Source organism: Berghia stephanieae, chromosome 7 (assembly GCF_034508935.2).
Source record: "Berghia stephanieae isolate SIO BIC M18660-M18661 chromosome 7, UCSD_Bste_1.3, whole genome shotgun sequence".
Classification (NCBI taxonomy): Eukaryota; Metazoa; Mollusca; class Gastropoda; order Nudibranchia; family Aeolidiidae; genus Berghia; species Berghia stephanieae.
In genome coordinates this window covers 21106848-21131100 of record NC_088366.1, presented here as the reverse complement: position 1 = coordinate 21131100, position 24253 = coordinate 21106848, and the positions used below count along the sequence as shown (strand labels likewise).

Below are 24253 nucleotides of genomic sequence, written 5' to 3'. Positions count from 1 at the left end.
TACCATTTCACACAGTGCATGACACGAATAGGGAGAAAAAGTGCGACGTCACACCTGCCTAGCAACGACCCTTATGGTTCCACACTCAACAGAAACAATCAAGCTGTGGTCTTTACAACGAAGACAGTTGCTTTAAATAAAATTGGTCGAATAGCTCTTTGTTAAAATGGTTCAATGTTTTGCATCTGATTGTCGACATCGCTCGGAGAGGGAGGCTTTACCCTCGGTTTCAACGATTTCCAAAGTAAGACTTTTGGTTGCACTGAGCGCTGTTAAGAGGATGTGACGTCACGACTTTGGAAACCTATTCCAAGGTTTGAAAGTTTTTGACAAGATGAGGGCCATTTAATCGATTGACATTTCAAGGACAAAAATTGGCCTAAAATTTTAAACCGTATTTTTGTTGGGGTTTTTTTTTTTCAGAGTACGGCAGTACTGGTGAAACTGCCTTGTTTTCATCCCAAATATTTTTGTCAAGTTGGCACTGAGGTGCATTTCCGTCTTTTTCAGAATATTAACAGAATGATTCGTCAGACTGAGCCTGGTGTCGCTGTTGATGTCCACACAAAAATTAAACAGAAAGATTATGGTACCTTCCTGGTCGTCTGAATGAATATAGTGCATCTCTATTGGTCTCAATATTGCTCAAAGAGAGACATGTTATTCCATAACTGGAACTGCAACATTTTCACATTCTTGCAACTCATGTGTTCATGCATAGATACAGATTCATGCGGCTATGTGGTCTAGTGGTATGAAACTCGCTTTCGGATCGTAAGGTCCTGAGTTCGAGCCCCGCTCGGCACATAGTTGAGTCCTTAGAAAAAGCACTTTACTTACATTCTCTCACCGAACTCAGGTGTAAAATGAGTACCTGGCCGTTAACAGAGTTGTCTCTGTTGGAAAAAAAATGTATTCTCGCCTAACATGTGTCATGTCTCGTTCTACATGTTACATGTTGCTGTTGGTCAGGGACCCCTTGTAAAGCGCTTTGAGCACATTAGGTGGATATTGCGCTATATAAAAGCTCAAGTTAATTTTTTTTTCACATCTCCTTGTTTCGATTTATTTTGAGTTTCGGACATCATCAAAATCCGTCTTTATTGTCCGGAGGGTTGCGTGTCAACGTCTGTATGATATTGTGGGTTGTTTTGAGAGTATTCGACGAATCACTTCAATAACTTTTCATTGACCGGTAGCGTTTTTTTTTTTTTTTATTTAAATTATATTTCTTTTGTTTTTGACAACCAATAAAAATGCAGAAAATGTTAAAATAATTCTAAATCAGTATTCTCTTTATTAATGAAGAAAAGAAAGGGGCAGCGTGGCTCAGTGGTACGGTCTTTGCTTCCTACCCGAAAGGTACCGAGTTCAATCACCCGCCGCTGCGTTGTGTGGCCTTGAGCAAGTCACCTCGCCCTAGCTCACTTTGCGGCGCTGCTCTGCGGCTGACGCCTGGGTTATTCCAGTCTTCCCTTGGAATAGACCCTAACGACAAATTTCCCCCTGGGGATGAATCAAGGGAATTTTATTTTATTATTATTATTTTTTTAAAGAAGCCGCGCGATTAAGAACGTACAGAAAACCTGAAGTGTCGCTCAGTGCAGGCGAAGGAGTGGAGTGCTTGGGATTTGCTTTTTGTCAACTTCTTTGTCTGTCTAGGATTTGTATTTTCAGTTTCCAAAAGAGTGTTGCAAACATTGAACTCCAAATCTATACGTCTTATCTTTTATGCACTTTTATCCCATCTACAATTCTAATTATATAATGTTAATTAAAACATTGCAAAACCAACACTTAAATAACCAAACAAAAACTTTTGTGTTAAAGAGTTCATAAATAGAATGATAGAGAATTTTTTTTTTAAAAGAAAGAAAAGAAGAAAAAAAAAGGTGGGTGGGGGGGGGGGGGAGGCTTGAGAACGATATGATTCGTAATAATGGAAGTCGGTCGTAAGCATGTCTGGCTTTGCTCCTCTCTTCTCTTTTATTCATTTATCCATTTTTTTTTCTTTTCTAACACGCTGAATCATAGAAGCAGCAGTGAGCTGTAAATAATGTGAATACAGTGCACTCTGGATACGTCGACGTTGCCTAAGTCGATTTTTATCCAAGTCGATTTTTTTTCTTGGTCCCTCCCCCTTCTTCCTATATAACATTAGTAAAAAAAAAAAAATCCACATAAGTCGATGTCGCTTAAGTCGATGTTCATATCACTCATGACTACAAAAAAATCACAAATAAACAAGTATTTCCTTTGGTTAAAAAAGCTACCAGTAAGAATTTTAAGTGGTTAAGAATATCCGTGAACGATTGGCGCACATCGATGTGATGTAGGTGCTTTGCCTGACGTCCGTGTTCAATGTACATAAGCAGTATTGAATAACTTTAATTTCCCCATCTCAAATTTTACATTGTCGCAACTTCAAGTTCAAGATTTTTTTGGTTCTAATCCCAGGCCATCCTATGTAATGGCCCTCTTAATGAGTATCAATTTTATCAAGAGGAATTCAAGTCAAGTCTACAACTACAATGGCAAACCTATCGCGGAAAAGGAAGATTCGATGCATTTGGAAAGTTTGGTATGCGACAGAAAATCATCGCATAGGAAATTGGCATACCAGCTATTTCTGTCTCAACGATTTACAAGAAGCATGACCTTGACCTAGAGGCTCCTACCCTTCCGCTTTTCGAGGAATAATTTCACTTAATTGTTCCACATTCTCATCGAGGAAAATTTTTTTTAAAAATCTCTAGCGAAAAAAAAGTGAGCTCTGGCTTATTTCGTCATCTCCTATGGTCAATCAACACACATTTTGTATGTCTGATTAGTCCCTTCAACGTGTGTGCTGCTGATGTCGGATAATATTATATGTTTGGGAGGGAGGTTGACCGAAGTATTATTATTATTATTGTGACTCCAATTTGTGAGGTCAATGACCTTGGTAATATTATATGTTGGCTTCAATCGGTAATAATATTATTTGAGTACGGTCAGCTTCTTTCCCTATTTAATTTTAGCCCTGTGTCCGTGTGTGTGTGTGTGTGTGTGTGTGTGTGTGGGTACCGGCACGCGCGTTTGCTTGATTAGGTGTGTGTGTGTGGGGGGGGGGGGGGGGGGGGGGGGGGGTCCTGACAAGGTTAAATCCCTCCATTCAATGCTTTGCTCTCAGACGGCCAGGACCTGGTGTTCTCTATTATTATTTGACCCCATTCTTAGTCTTTACACAATCTGTACATTTTTACACATTTTTTATTTTTAATCATTTCAGTACTTTTGGATTGTCTATTACATTTTCTGTTGCAAAGTATGTCATAGTCAATAACAGTTAGTTGATTCCGCTTTTTTAATCTCAAATTCCGATTTTTATGTATTCTGATTCCTCTACGGGACTATTGGGGTAGGAGCCTCTCGTCATGACCACTACAGAGACCGCGCGATATGAAGGGACATACTTATTCTAGATTGGTTTGCTTTGTTCAAATGAGTTTTTGCTCATTTGGTTACACTCCGGTTAAGTTGATTTTCGGATAAGTCGATTTTTTTCTCAGTTCCCCTGGGCATCGTCTTATCCGGAGTCCACTGTAGTTACAATAAAAGGATATAATTTTCTGTAAAAGACATGAGTTTTTCATAAATTGCTTTTTATTTTCTTTGAGGTTGAGGGCATGTCACCGGAACCAAAATCCTAAAATAGTTCTTGGAGTTTAAAAAAAATTATTCCTTGCCCCATAACAACCAATCAAACGGAATATTCTTCAAATCATTATCTATCTAATCCTAAAACCAAGAACAGTTAATAATTATATAGAACAGTTTAAAATTCCAAAGCATAAACTCCAACACGAAAAATCATTTCGAATATGCCATTGATAGTATCTAGGTCCTGTTGGTAGAGAGCTCCAGACTTAAAATATTATGTAATCAATATGTATTTCATGAATATGTGTTGTTATTATTTCAGCGTAATACCAATGAAACTAACACGCTGGGTCGGGCAGATAGGTTGACTTTTAGCATTGTTGACTTCATCTATTTTTAACGGAACACAGACAATTTGAGACCAACGAGAGGTGTTGACTTTAAGCAAAAGTTGACTATAAGAGTTTGGACTATATGCAGATTCCACTGTGCAATTTTGATTGTTCTGGATTACTTATCAGCCTCGAAATATTGTGAACCTTTGACCTGCATCTTGTTTTCATCGCATGGTATTCAAAAAATCTTTTGACTTGAGCAACCTTTACTATGATACGTTATGTTATACAAATGTATGTTAAATTGTGTTATGCTATGTTATGTTATTCTCCCATTTTTGCAATACTTCATGTTGTAAGCTGACATTCAGTAATTTTGGTCAATTGAATTTTCTTCATATTTAGATTAAGGGTATCCCCAACTTATTTTTACAAAGACGAAAACATGAGACTTCTAGAGAAGCTACTTTATCGTGTCTGTATCGCATAATTCATATATAACGTTAACAGTGAGAGAGAGAGGGAGAGAGAGAGAGAGAGAGAGAGAGAGAGAGAGAGAGAGAGAGAGAGAGAGAGAGAGAGAGAGAGAGAGAATGGTGTGTATGGACATGTGTGTGTGTGTATGTGTAACTTTGTTGCGTAACTTACTCCCTTCCCAAACATCACTGAGGTTGGCAGTCAGGGTATCGAAATAAAGTTTGTTTTAAAGTCACAACATATCTGAAGAGTTTTAAAAAAGGAGCTTTTTCCCAAGCCAACAGAAACACCCATTTTGTAGGACAAATCATGACGTGAGAAAATCTAAGTCAAGAATATTTTCCAAGAATTGAACAACTTTGCGCCACCAACACAGTGGGTCTCGAACGCGAGGCCTAGCTATATAGTTCACAAGCTAAGTAGCTACCACTATACCACACAGCCGCATTAACACCGAACAACAGACGATGTTGATTGGCAAAAGTCGTGACCAAAATAACAACAATGTCGGTCAACCATGATCAATAATAATAGTTAAGCTATTATGATGATTATTGAAAGTAGGATAAAATGATGTTTTTGTTGTTGTTGTTGTAAATGATGATGATGATGATGATGATGATGATGATGATGATGATGATGATGAAAATGATGGTGACGATGATTATGATGTTGTTGACGACGACGACGACGATGATGATGATATGTTCGTGTTTTCAAGTTTTGATATCCTAGTACTGTATAGTATAACTTATAACTAACAAATAGAAAAGCATGTTTAAAATTAGTGGAAAATAACTTTACTGACCTGATATTATAGTAAAGCATATGTTTTCTTAATTTAGGCCTTTGATATTACATATTTGTAAGTACACAAGTCATGACCTAATATTATATTCTTATCGCTCACCTATAACAAATGACCCAACCCTTGTTTGTGGAAATAATATTATGCCAGCCAGATGGAATCCGATGCGAAAATAAAATCTACATCTAAAATTATCACTGGTAGAGCACTCGCAAAGGGACAGAGTTCGATCCCGGCTAAATTAGAGATTTGTTTTTTCTGACCCCCCCCCCCCCCTGTCCACCTAGCAGTGATTTTGGTAGCCGGGTCTGTTATATCTGGTAGAAAGTGCTTTGCGATAGACTAACGTCGTATCCAAAGGATGGTAATATTATATTATATTGCCCACTGTTAAGAGGCGGGGGGGGGGGGGGGCATGAACCCAACCCAGATCATCTATGACTATGGCTTAAAACAAGGGTGTCTCATACTCATAGCTCAGTTAGTAGAGCACACGCTTTACACGGAAATTGACTGAGATCGATCCCGGACATTCCGGTCTGAACGCAAGTGGGTGTCATACAAGACCACATGGTAGCCACACAAGGGTCACGCTCAGGCCAATATTTATTTTGTTGAATCTTGAGGAAAATTAAATCCACGTGAAAAAGGACAAAACCATATGACTCAGAATCAGATCCGTAAAGCACTCGGGAGTTGTTTGTTTGTTTTTAAGGATTTTACGGCGCTTGCAACACATTTAGGTCATATCAGCGCCAGTAAAAAGGAAGAAAATTGGATAGTCAAAAGTTCTAGAATTACAATTAAAGCACCCAAGAAAAAGTAAGACAAAGGGGAACTTATAACAAATAGGGATCAGATGTAGATTCCAAGAGCATACCACCAATGTATTTAGTTTGAAATCACCTACAAGTCTCATCCAGATACAAGCACAAAATCCAACAAAGAGGAACACACTCAGATGCTTACATTATACATTCAAAATAAAAATAATAATACATAACAGAGAGATGATTTACAAGGAAAAAAATATCATCTCCCAAAACAATAACTATGCATTTGACTGTTTCCCTCCCAGCTAGGATTCCGGCCAGTGCCAGGACAAAACCAAGTAATCTCATTCCGAGACAAAGACAGAAAGCATGTTGGAAAACAGATATAAGGGGATAGAAGACACAGTATGTACCTCCCTGCCCGCTATGGGAGGTCAGGATCCCCACCCAGCACTCGGGAGTTGGAGCTGGAGTTTATCCTGGATTCTGTTTCCTTGCCTAACACTAACACCGACTATATCCGTAGTTTACCCGTACTTTTACCCCATGCAATTTATTACATTTTTTCTGAAACAAATTATAATTATAGACGTAGTATCAAAGCTAATGTTTTTCATTTTTACATGTTATTGATAGTTGAATAAAACAATCTATCCACATGTTCATTTGAATACATTTTTTTTCCAATTTTGGAAAGTAGCAAAAATTCTCTAGGATTGAGTGAGTGAAACGCGCACTAAGCATTGCTTTTTCTCCTTTGTATTGGACGCGCAAAGTATTCTCCGCAGATAACCAGCGACAAAATCACTGCTGGGGGAGGAACTGACATGACGTTTTTAGTGGTTTTACGGCGCTTGCGACACTTTAGGGTTATTTCAGCGCCAGTGAAAATAACGTAGACAGAATAGTCAAAAGATAAAGATCTAGCTGCTACTGCTAACAAGCAGCAAAGAAAGTGAATGATAACGTGGACTATTATTCAACAAAGAGTGGAAAAGAAGAATAAAGTGCAATTGGTATAATATGCGTGTGGCAGTTTAAAATATTTCTGAAAAGAAAGAAAAATAAAACTGTTCCAGAGTCTATGCAAACCCAAAAGGTTAGAATGATTCTTGACCAAGGTGTGTTCGTTGTTTGTTTTTCAGGGTTTTACAACGTTTGAGACAATGGTTATTCCAGTACCACTTAACTCACTCAGCCCTAACACCGACTATATCCGTAGTTTACTCGGGGTTACTTTTACTCCATGCCTATTTATCACATTATTCTGAGGCAACTTATATGTATAGTATCAAAGCGTATGTTTTTAGTTTATACATGTTAATGGTAGTTGAATAAAACTATCTATGTACGTGCTCATTTTTAATACATTTTTCCAATTTTGAAAAGTAACAAAAATCTCTAGGATTGAGTGAGTTAAAAGAAAATGGGATAGTCAAAAAAGTATTAGATTACAATTGAAAGCGTACGAGAGAAAAAAAAAAGGCAAAGGGGAATGATTCAAATAGAGAACAGGTGTAGATTCCAAACGCTTACTATCAGTATTTGTGTTAGTTTGATGTTTTGTTGTTTGTTTTTAAGAGTTATACGGCGCTTGCAACACATTTAGGTCATATCAGCGCCAATAAAAAAGGAATAAAATGGGATAGTAAAAAGTTCTAGAAATACAATTTTTTCTTAATGTACCTCCTTTCACAACGACACCATAGGCCATTGGGTCCTGTCGCCTGGGCATTCCATGAAGGAATATAGATAACCCATCAAACAAAATGCCTGATGTCAACAGGAATCACTCTAGTTGTCCAAAGTGAGAAAATCGGGGCTTACTCATCTTGTCCAAGGAAAAAAACGAAAGTGCATGAAGCGGAGTTCGAACCCGGGCCCTCCGGGTCACAATGCAATGCCTTAACCACTCGGCCACTTCGCCCCCCCCCCCCTCCCCCCGGAATTAAAATTAAAGTACCCACCAAGAAAAAGGAAGCCAAAGGAGAATTAGTTCAAATAGGGAACAGATTAGATTCCAAGAGCACACTATTAGTGTACTTAGTTTGAGATCACATAATTGTCTCATCCTGACACAAGCACAGGTCCCCACTAAGACTAAGAGGAAGACACTCAAATGTTTACAAATCATACATACGTATGTAAAACAAAAATAATACAGTTCATAATAGAGAGATGATTTACAAGACAAAAAATATCATCTCCCAAAACTCTAGCTATACATTTGACTGTTTCCCTCCCACCTGGGTCAGGATAAAAACAAGTAATCTCATTCCAAGACAAAGACAGAAAGCAAGTTGGAATAGAGGACACAGCAAGTGCCTCTCTGCCCACTATGGGAGGTCAGGGTCCCCCAGCCAGCACCCAAGTCTCATCCAGACACCAGCACAAGATTTTACCATGACTATGATGAGTAGGGCTACACTCACATGTTTACAGAATAGAGATATCCAAAACAGAAAACTTGATTAAAATTCATAACAGGGAGATTGTTTTGTTTTGAAGGTTTTATACGGCGATTGCAACACATTTAGTTTAGGTCATATCAGCGCCAGTAAAAAGGAAGATAATTGGATAGTTAAAAACATTCTAGATAGACAATTAAAAGGACTTGAGAAAATGGAAAGACAAATGGGAATGGTTCAAATAGAGAAAACCTAGACACCAAAGAGATCTCACCAAGAGGAATACAGTCAAATGGTTACAAATCATATGTTAAAGATGTTTTGTTTTTAAGGGTTTTACGGCGCTTGCAACACATTTAGGTTATATCAGCGCCAGTAAAAAGAAGAAAATGGGTTAGTAAAAAGTTCTAGAATTACAACTAAAGCAGCCAAGAGAAAGTAAAACAAAGGGGAACTGGGAACAAATAGGGATCAGATGAAGATTCCAAGAGCATACCACCACTGTATTTAGTTTGAGATCACCTATAAGTATAAGTCTTGTTGTTTGTTGTTTGTTGCTTTAGGTCTCTTCCAACACAATTGAGGTTATATGAGAGACCGCTGAAACAAAAAAACAAGCAATCTAACAAAATTAGTACAAATGTAAATCAAAATCATAACCTAAAGATATCATAAGCTAAGTTATAAATAACCAAGAACAAACAGGCAGAAGATTTACAGAAAAAAAAATATCCCCTGTCAAAAATACAATCACAAAACAAAGAAGCAGGATAGGCTAGTAAAGAGAAGAAGAAACGACATCACTATCGGATCGTACACCCATGCGAACATCATAGGTATACGATTCAAGGGTGATGCTCCCATCCAACCACCCGCAAGTATAAGTCTCATCCGGACACAAGCACAAAATCCAACAAAGAGGAACACACTCAAATGCTTACATTGTACATTTAAAATAACAAATATAATAATACATAGATAGATGATTTACAAGAAAAAAAAATAGCAGCTCCCAAAACAATAACTATGCATTTGTTTTTGTTTGTTTTTAAGGGTTTTACGGCGCTTGCAACACATTTAGGTTATATCAGCGCCAGTAAAAAGGAAGAAAATGGGACAGTAAAAAGTTCTAGAATTACAATTAAAGCATCCAAGAAAAAGTAAGACAAAGGGGAACTGGGAACAAATAGGGATCAGATGTAGATCCCAAGAGCATAACATCAATGTTCTTAGTTTGAGATCACCAATAAGTCTCATCCGGACACAAGCACGGCCCCCACTAAGAGGAATACACTCAAATGCTTACAATATAAATTAGAACAAATATAATAATACATAACAGAGAGGTGATTTACAAGGAAAAAAATATCATCTCCCAAAACAATAACTATGCATTCGACTGTTTCCCTCCCAGCCAGGACCCCGACCAGGGCCAGGACAAAACCAAGCAATCTCATACAGAATGCAAGTTGGAAAACAGATATAGGGGGATAGAAGACACAATAAGTACCTCCCTGCCCACTATGGGAGGTAGGAACCTCACCCAGTAACTATGCATTTGACTGTTTCCCTCCCAGCCAGGGCCAGGACAAAACCAAGTAATCTCATTCCAAGACAAAGACAGAAAGCATGTTGGAAAACAGATATAAGAGGATAGAAGATACGGTATGTACCCCCCTGCCCACTATGGGAGATGTTAAAGATGAAAAAAAAAACATAACAGTATATAACAGAGAAATGATATACAAGGGGAAAAAAATATCACCTCCCAAAACTATAATAATACATTCGACTGTTTCCAACCCAGCCAAGGACTCCGGCCAGGGTTAGGACAAAACTAAGTGATCTCATTCCAAGACAAAGACAGAAAGCAATTAGAAAACAGATACAATGGGACAGAAGGCACAGCAAGTAACTCTCTGTCCACTATGGGAGGTCGGGACCCCCCATCCAGTACAAGAAGATGATTTACAAAGAGAAAAAAAATCTTATCCCAAAACTTAATACTAAACAGTTGACTGTTTTCCTCTCAGCTAAGGACTCCAGAAAGGGCCAAAGACAAAACCAAGCAATCCCATTCCAAGGCAAAGACAGAAATCAAGTCGGGGAAAACATATAGCATGACATCTGCCCACCATGGACAAGTAAGGACAAATAGCAAGTGTCTTCAGATCCAGGGAAGGTCAACTTTCCTCTGGGGAATTCCATCCGAAAAAGAAAACATAAATAAATAACCAACTCCGTTTGACAATTTTCGTTTTTTAATCAATTATTTTTATTTTTAGGCTTTTTTTCAGAAATGAAAAGCAACATAACGATGGATAAAAACATTACAGAGCAAGAAGACGCCAACATCCCATTCAACGACGTTGATTTAGTGAAGATAATATTAAAATCACTTCTCAGCCGTGACAGGACCTGACGCCATCAAGTGATATAATAATAACAATAATAATAATAATACGATGTAGTTGTAGCAAAGTGATACACGAGTAGTAGTAGTAGTAGTAGTAGTAGTAGTAGTAGTAGTAGTAGTAGTAGTCGTAGTAGTAGTAGTAGTAGTAGTAGTAGTAGTAGTAGTAGTAGTAGAGTTGTAGTAGTATTTGTAGTTATAAGATTATTTCGCCAAACGTAACAGTAACAATGGCCATTATTATAATACGTAGTAAATGGATGCCTGTGTGCGTGTGCGCATATAGTAATTATGTAAATGATAAATGATATGAAACATAAAAGGGTACACAATGTAAATGATTGTACACATAATAATTATATGGTGATTTGAATTTGAAAAGCCTCTCGTAAAGAAAACAAAAACCTACAATCATACATATAATATTAATATTATTGAGATTTAACTAAAGTGCATTGCCCATTTTTTTCTTCTTTCATTTTGTAAAAGTGACTACGATTTTACTTTTAAGCCTTCATCTCATTTTCAACCCTCCTTTTTTTCGCTTTAATTTGCGTATTACACACACACACACAACAAAACAAAAACAAACAAACCATCAATGTCTATCTTTTATTCCCAACATGAAAACATGGAGAAACGAAAAGGATGGAAGTGTAGATCCAACAACCTAAAATATATTATAAATCGTCAGAAACTATTCCAATCCAGTGTAATTATACCCCCTTATTTAAATAGTAGAGTGAGATGAAACGAAAACAAAATATTTGCCATGAATCCTAAACATATGATGGATACAGAGGGCAAATATTAAATGAATAGTGATATATATATGTGTGTGTAATTCATGTAACGTAAGTGAAAATAAATTTTAACGGGTTAATTAAAAATCATTGACGCCTCGTACACGTGGATATATATAAATATATATTATATATTATAATTATATTATGATACAAACTGTACACCTATACAAAACATGTCATGTCAAATTTTCATAACAAATAAACAAACGTAGTATAATGTAAAATTCTATTATTCAAAGTAAAATAATGTATATGAGATGAAAGCCTATATGAAGGATGTAGCTGTAATTATGATGGTGGGTAATAATAATAATAATAATAATAATAATAATAATAATAATAATAATAATAATAATAATAATAATAACATTAATAATAATAACAACAATAACAAACTGGGATAACAATAACAGACACCCAAGATGTTCTAAACCCAAAAGGCACATATATAATAATATAATATGTCTTCAACACGTCATCATCTCATGAAAGTTTATAATGATAACAACAACAGAAACGGGCTTTGAATTTAACTTCACATTTTAAAATAAATTGTTTAAAAAAGAAAAGAGAAAGGCTGGGGCATAGAGCCAAAATGTATTTCTCCTCCCAATCCAACCCTCTCTCCCCCCCCCCCCCCCCCCTTTTTTTTTTTTTTTTGCGTTTGTATATTGTGTGAGACCAACTACACATTTTGAAATTAGTCGGCCTAATCCTATGAATCGAACTGTCCTTGCATCACTTTAAGTTTTTGTTTGTTTTTGTTTTGTTTTTAAGGGTTTTACGGCGCTTGCAACACATTTAGGTTATATCAGCGCCAGTAAAAAAGGAAGAAAATGGGATAGTCGAAAGTTCTAGAATTACAATTAAAGCACCCAAGAGAGAGTAAGACAAAGGGGAATTGGGAACAAATAGGATCAGATGTAGATTCCAAGAGCATACCACCAATGTACTTAGCTTGAGATCGCCTATAAGTCTTATCCGGACACAAGCACAAAATCCAAAAAGGAGGAATACACTCAGATGCTTACATCATACATTAAAAATAAATATAATAATACATAACAGAGAGATGATTTACAAGGAAAAAAATATCATCTCTCAAAACAATAACTATGCATTCGACTGTTTCCCTCCCAGCCAGGACTCGGCCAGGGCCAGGACAAAACCAAGTAATCTCATTCCAAGACAAAGACAGAAAGCATGTTGGAAAACAGATATAAGGGGATAGAAGACACAGTATGTACCCCCCTGCCCGCTATGGGAGGTCAGGATCCACTTTTAAGTTTAAGTTTTAAGAGTCACAAGAGTATGACATTTGCTTGTATCGATCAAGAGTTAGGAGAACAAGTACAATATTAAAGGACTGTTGGAACAGTACTGGTATGTTTTTAAGGCTTTTACGGCGCTTGCAACATATTCAGGTTATATCAGCGCCAGTAAAAAGAAGAAAATGGAATAGACAAAAAGTTCTAGATTTACAATTAAAGCACCCAAGGAAAGAGGAATTGGTTCAAATTAGGAACAGATGTAGATTCCAAGACCACACCATCAATGTACTCAGTTTGAAATCACCTAAAAGTCACAACCAGACATAAGCACATGATCCCACTAAGAGGAATGCACTCAAATGTCTACAGAATATATCCAAAACTCACAATACATAACATAGAGATGATTTACAATGGAAAAAATATCATCTCTCAAAATTAATAGCATTTGAATGTTTCCCTCTCAGCCGAGGACAAAATCAAGCAATTTCATTCCAAGACAAAGACAGATAGCAACTCGGAAAACAAATATGAGGGGATAGAAGACACAGTAAGTAACCTGCTGCCCACCATGGGACAGTAAAATAACAAAGACAAATAAAAGAGCAAGATAAGGGTTTAGATCATATAGAGCACTTAAAGATTCCTTTGTTTACTTTTCTTGGAGTGCGCTTAGGTCACCTTAAGGTTATTTTAGCACCAGTAAAAAGGAAGATGAAAAAAATTAATAAATTAAAAAAAAAATAGGTCTGCACTTACAAGCACACAAGAAAAAGGGAGACGAATTGGGACTTATTCAAAAAGGAAGTAGAGAAATCTATCTTAATGTCTAGTTTGAAATCACCCCCCCCCCCCCCCCCCCCCCCCCCCCCCCCCCCCCTAATATAATAACAGTAATAATGACAGAGATGCAATAGACAACATGTTCAAAGTGTAGGAAAAAAAAAAGACAATTGCTGCCTGGTTCACCCTATACTATAAGTCATGGGGAACTATTCCAGTTGCAATTAGCACTTAGCTATCTAATATTATTTATCCATTGTGATAATCCTATCTTCATGAGAATGTAAAAGAAATAATGCTCCCCCTTCAGGTCTTCTTAGAACCAGAATTTCTGTACTCGTAATCCACGATCTTATGCACACGTCACAAGTTAACATCATGAACGATGATGAGGATGATACTACTACCACTTCTATCACTACTACTACTACTACTACTACTACTACTACTACTAATACTAATAATAATAATAATAATAAATAATAATAACTATGACAACAATTAAGACGATAATAATGATAAAATTGCACCAGATGGTACTGCACTGACCACTCTAACATAGGAGTCTTTAAATTTTCACATAAATGTCTATGACGTTTTCAATGAAGGTTAGTTGGTCTCCGAAAGCTAACATAATCATTGAGTAATGCTGATTTAACAGTAGTTGACTAAATATCACAAACCATCCTGGGAGACGGGGAGTCCTAAGTAAATTTTTCATTGCTAAAAATAAAAATATAGGGCCTCGTAAATGATGGAACTTCAATGATTTACATTCAAGTCCATGTTTCCTAGCAAAATATCTCAGTATCACATCGACAATAATCATAAGTAGGTTTCCAGTACCACACTACTAATCTAACCAGAATTGGAGTGGAAATGAATTTCTACTTTCCCATGTGGTAAGCTTCACAGCTTAACAACACCTAATTTTGTTTCATAAAAGCAGGAAAATAGTGAGCCACTTATAACAGCTCTGCTTGTAACAGGAGTACAGAATGAACCTCGGATCAAACAAGACATAAATTCACCCCAAAAAAAATAAAAAATCAATTTGCTCTTTTCTCACAGCTAGCGGGTTTGAGCATTTTTAGGCCAGTTAAACTGAGATCGAACTAACGTCAGTCGCAGTTATCTACACTGATTGTATCAAGAGTCCAAGATTCAAATTACTCTGTGTCAATAGGTAGCAAGACAAGCATAAAAGATTTTGTAAACAAAGCAGCATTGTAATCGGTCATGGATAACTTCCACTGAATAATCTGTAATCTGTTAAAAGTAAAAATGAAAGCTCAATTTTTAGTTATTTTTAAAAGGATAAGTGTTAAACATTGAAAAACAATTATTATTAAAATCTCTTACTTTCATTCTAAATAAATACAATGTAATGGGAGCAAGAATACTTGTAGTTTTAGTCAAATTTTTTGCAGCAGCAGTCCTTTAAATTTAACATCCCACATCTTCTATCCATTCCATAAGTGTCGCGACATTTCCAGACCCAGATTATTATTTACAAATCACAGTGAAAGTTGAATGAATACTTAAGAGTTGGTGCAAAACAAACAGCATTTAGAAGTAGTATAACTAACTAAATCAACAAACTAATCACTGAAAAAAGAAACAAAAAGCAAACTTGAATTACCAATAAAATTTTTTAAACTATCAGAAAAATAAGACAAATCATAAAATCAACCCATACAAACTAAGACTGAATGGGCAAAATGCAATATCTCAGAGATAAAATTAGACATGTTAAAAAAAAAAACAACATAACAAATTGGGTAAAATTTAACCATAAAATAATAGTAATTGATCATCAAAATTAAAATTAAAACTTAATGAAGAATGAGAATGATTTCCATGCATACCTTGAGTGAAATAAGCATAGCAATGATGACGCAACAAAGCACACAAGCATAGTTATTTCATGATGGATTTTCTAAAATCTTTTTTTTTTTTTTTTTACATTTCAATATTATATAAAGCAATTCTTGTGACTTTAAAAAAATTATAATGAAACATTGGGAAGTTTTAAAAGTGAGTTGAGATCCAATATAGGGTTGTAGTAGATGACACACACGCGAAGGAAAGATCGAGAAGAATGATTCAAATCAACAGACTGGCTTGGCAGTTCATAGTGATATAACACATGACAAACCAAACCACATACATGCTACATATAATAATATTAATATACATCATGACCAAATCATAATAGTATAAAATAATCAAAAGTAAAAATATACCACACATGACACCATCTCATGCTATGATTCATTTCATAATTAGCTGCTCGTATTTCTTTTCTTTAGCTTAACATTGTAATCACAATAGAGATAAGCAACAATCAATACATAAAGCAAAATTCACAAAATTACGTTAATGTCATTAAAAATAAAAAAGAATTTGCAAATATTCTCACCAACATGCTTGTGTTTAACCCACTTATGTTTTCCAACAATTGTGGTTATAATCCAAAAGTTTTGAAAATGTCAAGAAATCGACAGTCAAATCAAAGCACAAAGGTGAAAATATACGAGACGCGACGAAAGCAGATGGTGATAAATTTCTTTTTTAAAAGTGCCCCATTGAGTTAAAAATGCGTTCAGAATCAGAAAAAGGCATGTTTCAATTTCACCTCTCGAGAACAAAATTAATACAAAATGTTTAAATTTCACTGTAAAACATGCATATTCAACGGCAATTTTTTATAAAAGATCTTTAAAAAAATATTTCATTCATATGTGTAAATTCAGGTCAACTTGATCTGCTGCCTGAAGAACTCCAAAATGCTGAATGAAATGACTTCCAATATCTTTCAAATTTCACTTCCATTCGCAGCGAAAACCAAAACCCATTCAATCATTCAAGTTTATTCCTAGCACTCTGTTAAAGAAATTTTCATTAAATGTTTCTCTTTTGGTGTTGTCACAGTACAAGGATAGCATATGGAATTCTAGTCACAAAACTTCAAAGTTCTGACGCAATTCATACAAAAACTTGACTACTACTTTATTGTGATGAGCATAAAAAATACAATACAATTGAACAGCCACATCAGGACTAGTATCCATATACACTGGTAGGATATTCTCTGCGCTGCCTTTTATCAATTCTTTAAAATGATTCTATATAAATTCTACAAAAACTTTACACAACAGAATGAGCACAACCTAAAAGTTGAAGCATGAAGTCATGAAGGGTGTTTATTAGGATTACAATATATATATATATATATATATATATATATATATATATATATATATATATATATATATATATATATAATATATATATATATATATATATATATAACTAATCCTGCGGAATTTACCTAATCTCTCTAATTTGACTATTTGTACTTTGTTTTTTTTTGTTTTTAAGGATTTTACGGCGCTTGCAACACATTTAGGTTATATCAGCGCCAGTAAAAAGGAAGAAAATGGGATAGTAAAAAGTTCTAGAATTACAATTAAAGCACCCAAGAAAAAGTAAGACAAAGGGGAATTGAGAACAAATAGGGATCAGATGTAGATTCCAAGAGCATACCACCAATGTACTTAGTTTGAAATCACCTACAAGTCTCATCCAGACAAGCACAAAATCCAACAAAGAAGAACACACTCAAATGCTTACATTATACATTCAAAATAAAAATAATAATACATAACAGAGAGATGATTTACAAGGAAAAAAATATCATCTCCCAAAACAATAACTATGCATTTGACTGTTTCCCTCCCAGCTAGGATTCCGGCCAGTGCCAGGACAAAACCAAGTAATCTCATTCCGAGACAAAGACAGAAAGCATGTTGGATAACAGATATAAGGGGATAGAAGACACAGTATGTACCTCCCTGCCCGCTATGGGAGGTCAGGATCCCCACCCAGCTATTTGTACTTGAAGACAACTCATGAAAATAGCAATATGTTCTACTATCTATCACTATGTTATGAAATCCAAGAGTATACTAGTTTAGAAAAGGATAAATACTGCTAACCTCGCATATTTAATTGTCAATCTAATGGCGAGCATGAAATATATCAAATAAATGACACTGACAAGTCACATTAGCCCAACTTGTTATAAAATGACAATATGCTTTGGCCCTAAGCATAACAGTAAAACTAAAACAGGACCATTTTCAATTTTCAGACTCAATTCTCCATTATTGGGGACTGGTTGAAAACCTCTTCAATTCTACTTAAATGATTATTGAAAATGGTGAATATAATTAACAAAAATGGACAAAACAGATATCTAATGCCAAGCATACAAATCTCAGCAATGCTGAAAAATAAGCATCATTGACTCTTGATGCTGGGCGGCTTATCAAAACCTGGAAATAAGAAAGGTTGGTAACTCGTCTTACTCTAACGATAACTATAAGGAACAAAACCAAAAAAAAAGAAAAGGGGAAAAAAAAAAAGTTAAGATGAAAGATGACATTTGAATTTGATTACTGAGGAGTAGACATAAGAAAACAAACGTTAGGAAAGGATAAATATTTCAGATTTGATAAATAAAATAAGGTAACATACGTCATGAAGCATTTTGACTGGACAAGATCAAATAAAAAAATAAAAAATGTTAGATTGAGTAAGGATGAAAGTGGTGCAATCTCATTGAGAATTCAAAATGAACACATGATACATCATAAAATGAATGAACCATTAAATTTAACCCCGAAATAAAACAAACAAAAGAAAAAAGTATGTAAATATTAATGCCAACATGTTGATACTTTAACTTGGGAAAAAAAAAAGAAGAAAAACTTTTTTTTGTTTGTTTGTTGCTTTAGGTCTCTTCCAACACAATTGAGGTTATATGAGAGACCGCTGAAACAAAAAAACAAGCAATCTAACAAAAATAGTACAAATGTAAATCAAAATCATAACCTAAAGATATCATAAGCTAAATTATAAATAACCAAGAACAAACAGGCAGAAGATTTACAGAAAAAAAAAAATCCCCTGTCAAAAATACAATCACAAACCAAAGAAGCTTTTTTAAAAAATATTTAAAAATGAAGGTTTAATGCCAATAATCTGTGTCTCAAACAAGAATGACTATCTAATAATGGATTTTTTTTAAAATGTATTCACATAAGTTATTATTATGCGCACTTCAAACCACTCAAACTGCTATGGCTTTACATTCAACGCAGTGACATGATGTTACTCAATCAAAGTGCTGGTCTAATTCTTAGCTATCAAGCATCAATCATAATTGCACAAATCAAATTATAAACATGGCAAGACAAACCCCCCCCCCCCCCCCCCCCCAAAAAAAAAAAAAAGGATAAACTGATAAACATAGCATTTTGCTTTTCATACAATGTACAAAAAAAAAAAGCATTCAAATTAAACAATGAAAATTTTGCAATTATTTCCTCCATTATAAACTGACCTTGTTCTTTCAGCTCTAATTTTGGTGCGAGTAGAGTAGGTAGAAGGAAGGGGGTCAATTTTTTTCAATTCTAAACTTTTCAATAAAAAAACACAAAAACAAAAGAAAACATTGTTACAGTTCAGTAGATAATTAAATCAATTATCTTGCTGATTTTCTTTTTTAAAAGCTCGTGGTAATGAATCACTTTATGAGGGTGGTGTGTAACGATATGAACAAATAACAACCAGAAAGGTAGATATAACAACATAGGAATTCCACTCAGTCATAAGTAAAAACAGAATCAAGTGTTTTAAACTATAACATATTATATCACATATCACTCTTCGAGTCAGACATAGGCTCGTTTCAAATAACCGTGTGAAATTTTTGAAAATAAAATAATCTTTTATCAATTTAAAAAAAAGAAGATAATATATCCAAAATTAAATTGGGTTGGTGTTTTTGGGTGGATAAAGCACCTTAGACATGGGTTTCTGTTTGGGGTTTTTTCTTTAAAAAGCATAAATCTTTAATTTGATCCCATTACTCCTTTTGCAGTGCTGCAGTTTTTACCGCCAAGAAATAGCAAATTCCCCCGGTGGGATTGAATTTTTTTTTTTTTGGCTCTTCTTTACTCTTTAATTCATTATTGTGATTAATATATATCTATTTTGACCTCTTAACCAGCAAAATAATCTCCATCTTAAGATAATTTGAATGAGCAGTTGCAATTATCATCACTAAGCAAACTTGCAACTTCACAGACTGAATATGAACCCATTACCAATCGGTGCATGTTGCTGGACAAGGGAAAGCGAATTTGTCTTTTCATCTTGCGGAAAAGCAACATTCTTTGCCAATCAAAACATATTTCATCATCCCTGTTTCGTACATAGTTACCTAGATTTCCTACACTAAATTGGCCACAACTACCATTTAGAATGATGGTAACTCTCAAGAGTTGTCAAGTGTAACCGTTCATTAACCCCGTTTTGAAACACCAATACTGATTTGCTTATAACACAAGTGGGGGATTCCAGGTGAAACAAGTTGTGTGAGATGCAAGAGAAATCATGATCAACATTTCTTTTCAAAGGAAAAATAAGAATATATAGCAATAGTATTTATATATTTTTGGTTAACTGAGAAAAGTGGACAGTCAGTTAGCAGAACTTATCCCCACTTCGGAACAAATGAAATTGAAATGTCTGAACAGCCAGCGATGTTGTTCGTATTATTATCACAGATGAGATGAAATCAACAAGACAATTTTTATTTTTTGTACGACTGTCCTTTCGCTTTTTATTTTAATTAGAACTACTAGCTGCAAAGGTGACAGAGAACAACAATCTTACTTAAACACTTTATCTCATCAACAACAATGACCAAAGATAAGGAAGAAGATTGTTGTAATGTGAAAAAAGTGAAATATATATAATAAAATTGACAAGAGACAATGTTAGTTATCAAAATTTGAAAGAATCAGTATTGCAAGAACAGCAACGAGTGCAGATGAAAATACCACGACCAGCTTTCAATATCCAAAGACGCTGACAATAGTAATTGTGTAATCAATTTGTTATCACATTTTTGAAAATTTGTGTAGAAAAGGGAACATGTTTTATCAATTATGTACAAAGAACAAGATGCACACACAGAGCATGACAAAAAGAAGAAAGTCCACATGAGTGGGTTACACAGTGAGTTTACGAAAGACTATAGTGTGTTTTTAAAAATCTTAAGTCATAACAAACTTTGGTGAAAGAACTCTCCTTTAATATATTATATTGCATTATGTCATCTTTCTCAAAATATTACTGACTGCATGATAAAATAACTTTTTCGTTTCTGTACAACTTTAAACTGCTTTCTAAGTTTTAGACATTGTAATGTTCCTGCAGATTTGGATCCAACTTGAAAAAAAAATAATTCATATTACTTTTACTTTCTAAAAATATTATTTAAATTTTTTTTAAAATAAAAAAATCACACACAAAAAAACAAACTTTTTAACTTAAAAAAAAAAATATTTCGCAATTCACAAACCAACAACTGACAGTCAGTCCAGCCAAACTTATGGTATATCAAAATTAGTCATTTCAGTCAAACTTTAAATAATTGTTAATAGCTAAAAAATAAGTTTGGATTATTTATCGGATTAATATCTTTTTAGCTTGTCATTCAAATTTTCAAACATCTATGAAGGTTTCGAATGAAAAGAATGGATGCAAATCTGTTCAACAAAACATGTTGTATAAACACCAAAATAATTTTTTTTTAATCAAATTAATGTGTAAGCAATAACATGGCATAATGATTGTGATAATGATGTTATGCTATGTCACATCCTAAATTAACTAGAATAGTAAAATCCACATTTAGCCAATTAACCCTGGAGGTGACAGTAAAACTAGACAATAAATTTTGTTAACAAACTATGACGATTATGCGACCAATTCTAATACTTTTAAATTATAAATAATTCTGTAACGTTCTAGATTTAAGTGCTATTCTTTAAGAACGATAACATAACAACAGAATTAACTAGACCATATGAATATACATTATCATCATTTATAATGATCTCATAACATTGAGAATGTACTTGATTCAAGGAAATAATTTGTTTGCTGCCTCTCAGTTCAGATTAGAAATCAAGATACTAAAATAATTACAGACACACTTGAAGTTTTGGAAAATAACCAAGTTACAAACTCCACACAAAAGCATTAACTTCTCGTAATAACTTTACAGAAATTCTTGAAATTAATGTAATAATTTGCATTCTCTTTGGAAGTACAAAAAAAAATAATTCAGTGCCTGCTTCCATAACCAATTTGTATAAATTAAAACAAAAAATAAAATAAACAATGCTCCATGATCAACTTACATATTACAAAATACAGATACACATTAGACACCGATACCAAAACGGGCTAAGTCTAAATCTTTCTAGATTCATATCATAGCTCTCCTTAAAATTAGGATATCATTTTTTCCTTCTTTAATATAGAATTCTTATCTTTTTAAAATGAAAACTTAGAGAACAAATTAGAAAAGAGAAAAAGAAAATATATTTTCTTTGATCATCGTATATTTCTAAATGGAACTGGGCTCCATTTATATTACAGAATGATTTTCTTTTTTTTTTCAAAATCGATCACAGTAAAAAAATTTAAAATTTGTCAAAATGCCTATGTCATATTATAAGCATTTTCATTTAGTTCTATTGGTACCCATTAACAGTAACATCAACAATTCATTATTTTAATGCAGAAAATTCTTTGAAAATTAGGAGTAAGAGATGAGATAAGATTTCTATAATACAAAAATCAAAAATTGACCTAGTCACATCAGACACTCCTGAGGAACCTGTGATGGCTGGATCTTTTATCCATTGTATCATTGTTGGCCGTAAATAGATATGGACTCTTGATATCCGTTGGGTAGGTACCTATCCATTGAATAGTCTTTGATGATAGTCCATAACATCTGAATAGCAGTCTTTTTTTTTATATATATAAACAACAAGAGAGAAACTTACTGTAAGTCATGCTAGAAGAATTCACCGACCAGTCTAAAAATAATAATCCAATTCAAATGAGAAAATTGTCATTGTCGTTTGAATGCGATGTAGGAGAGATAGGACTCGAGGACAGCGATCTTAAATCTGAGTTTTGTCCATTGTAGTTCTGATCTTCCGTCTTGATGCTCGCTAAGAAATTTGCAAATTGAGGATCTTTGCTCAAAGAATGAATCTTTGCAGCATTACATGTTGCACGAACAAGTTCATTTTTCAAAAGTTGACACCTTTGACGATAAAAGGCTCTCTCACGTACAGAGTCACTTAGTTGACGCTTGAGGACTGCAATTTGGTTTAAAAGGGCTTTATTGGTAGTTTCCAATTCGCTTTTCTGTTGCATTCTTTTAGAACGGCAATTCTGAGCATATCCTCTGTTTTTCAATGTGCGTCGTTTCTGCTTTAGGCGTTGAACATCACTTTTATTACACCCTTGAAGACGCCTGTTCAGTTCACGAACCGGAAGAGACACTAAGTCGTCATCATCAATTATGGAATTTGTTAATGATTGGTGCGGTTTGGGGGAACCTGCGTTACTGTACTGACCATTTAGTGAAGATGAACTGTAAACGCTACATGCATCATTATTTTCAACATCCAGATCTTCACTGTCTTCATCATAGTCAATATCAAACTCATTTGTACCTCTTCCTGCAGGATCTTGTGTTTCAGATTTTCCAGAGGGTGAGACAGGATTGTGGTGGAGGCTGGGCTCTAGGGATCGAAGCAATTCATCAAGGGGGTTCAGTTTTCCATCTGGTTTTATGGGTGATTGGCTGCCATTAGTGTCAGAACACTGGGATCCTATTCTCAAAAACCAGTCTTCAAAATAACCTCTATCTCCAAAAGTGCTGCCAAAACTGGAAAGTGATCGGGTTGGGGATGGTAGGGTGTTCTGTGAGGAAGGCGTAGGGTGTTGGCCAGTTGGGGACGGAGGGATTGAGTTATTTGGGCTGGTGTGGCTACTACTGTTCAAGGAATTCACAGCAACAGCTGATAATGTTGGGCTGGAGGGGATTTGCAGCTGCCCGGTCATCTGACCTATGACCCCAACACCGGGGCACGTCTGCTGAGGCTGAGGTGTAGGTGGTTCGCTGCAAATATCTAATTCGGATTTTATCATGGAACTGTGCAGCTGTTGTAACTCATGCCCGTCCATAAACAGGTCGAAGCTTTCAATATAACTTTCAGCGAGCTCATCCATGTTGCTTATACTTTAATGCAGTGACCGGTTCGATCTAAAAGGGTAAAACGATGGGAGGTGATTCTGGTGGTTGCCTTGCTTTTTTTTTTTCTCCCTCTATGTAGGTCACTGCTCCTACGATCTACGACGGCCGACAGAAAGCCTTGACTAAAATCAAATGTCTACTTACTCTCAAAATATTCCAATAGAATATATAAAACTGGTCCAGTCAATCAACAAAACTTGTGAAACAATACGAATCCAGTGTATAACTGTATTCCACACGATTTTGTGAATTTAAAGTCCAGTTTTCAATTAAAAGATATCGCCGGTGGATTGACACACTGCAGTACGACGTTCACTGGCGAATAGCTAAGGCAAC

At 34.9% G+C, this 24253-nt stretch overlaps 1 protein-coding gene across 1 annotated transcript; it reads right to left on the bottom strand.

The window, feature by feature from the left end:
- Window positions 1-19717: 19717 nt before the first annotated feature.
- Window positions 19718-24253, bottom strand: LOC144976878 (uncharacterized). Its single transcript, XM_078921429.1, has one exon. It carries the CDS (start codon window positions 23890-23892, stop codon window positions 22705-22707), a length of 1188 nt encoding a protein of 395 aa, XP_078777555.1. The 5' UTR covers window positions 23893-24253; the 3' UTR covers window positions 19718-22704.

Coding starts and splice junctions, on each gene's coding strand:
- LOC144976878 (XM_078921429.1), bottom strand. CDS start 23,892: ATGGATGAGCTCGCTGAAAGTTATATTGAAAGCTTCGACCTGTTTATG.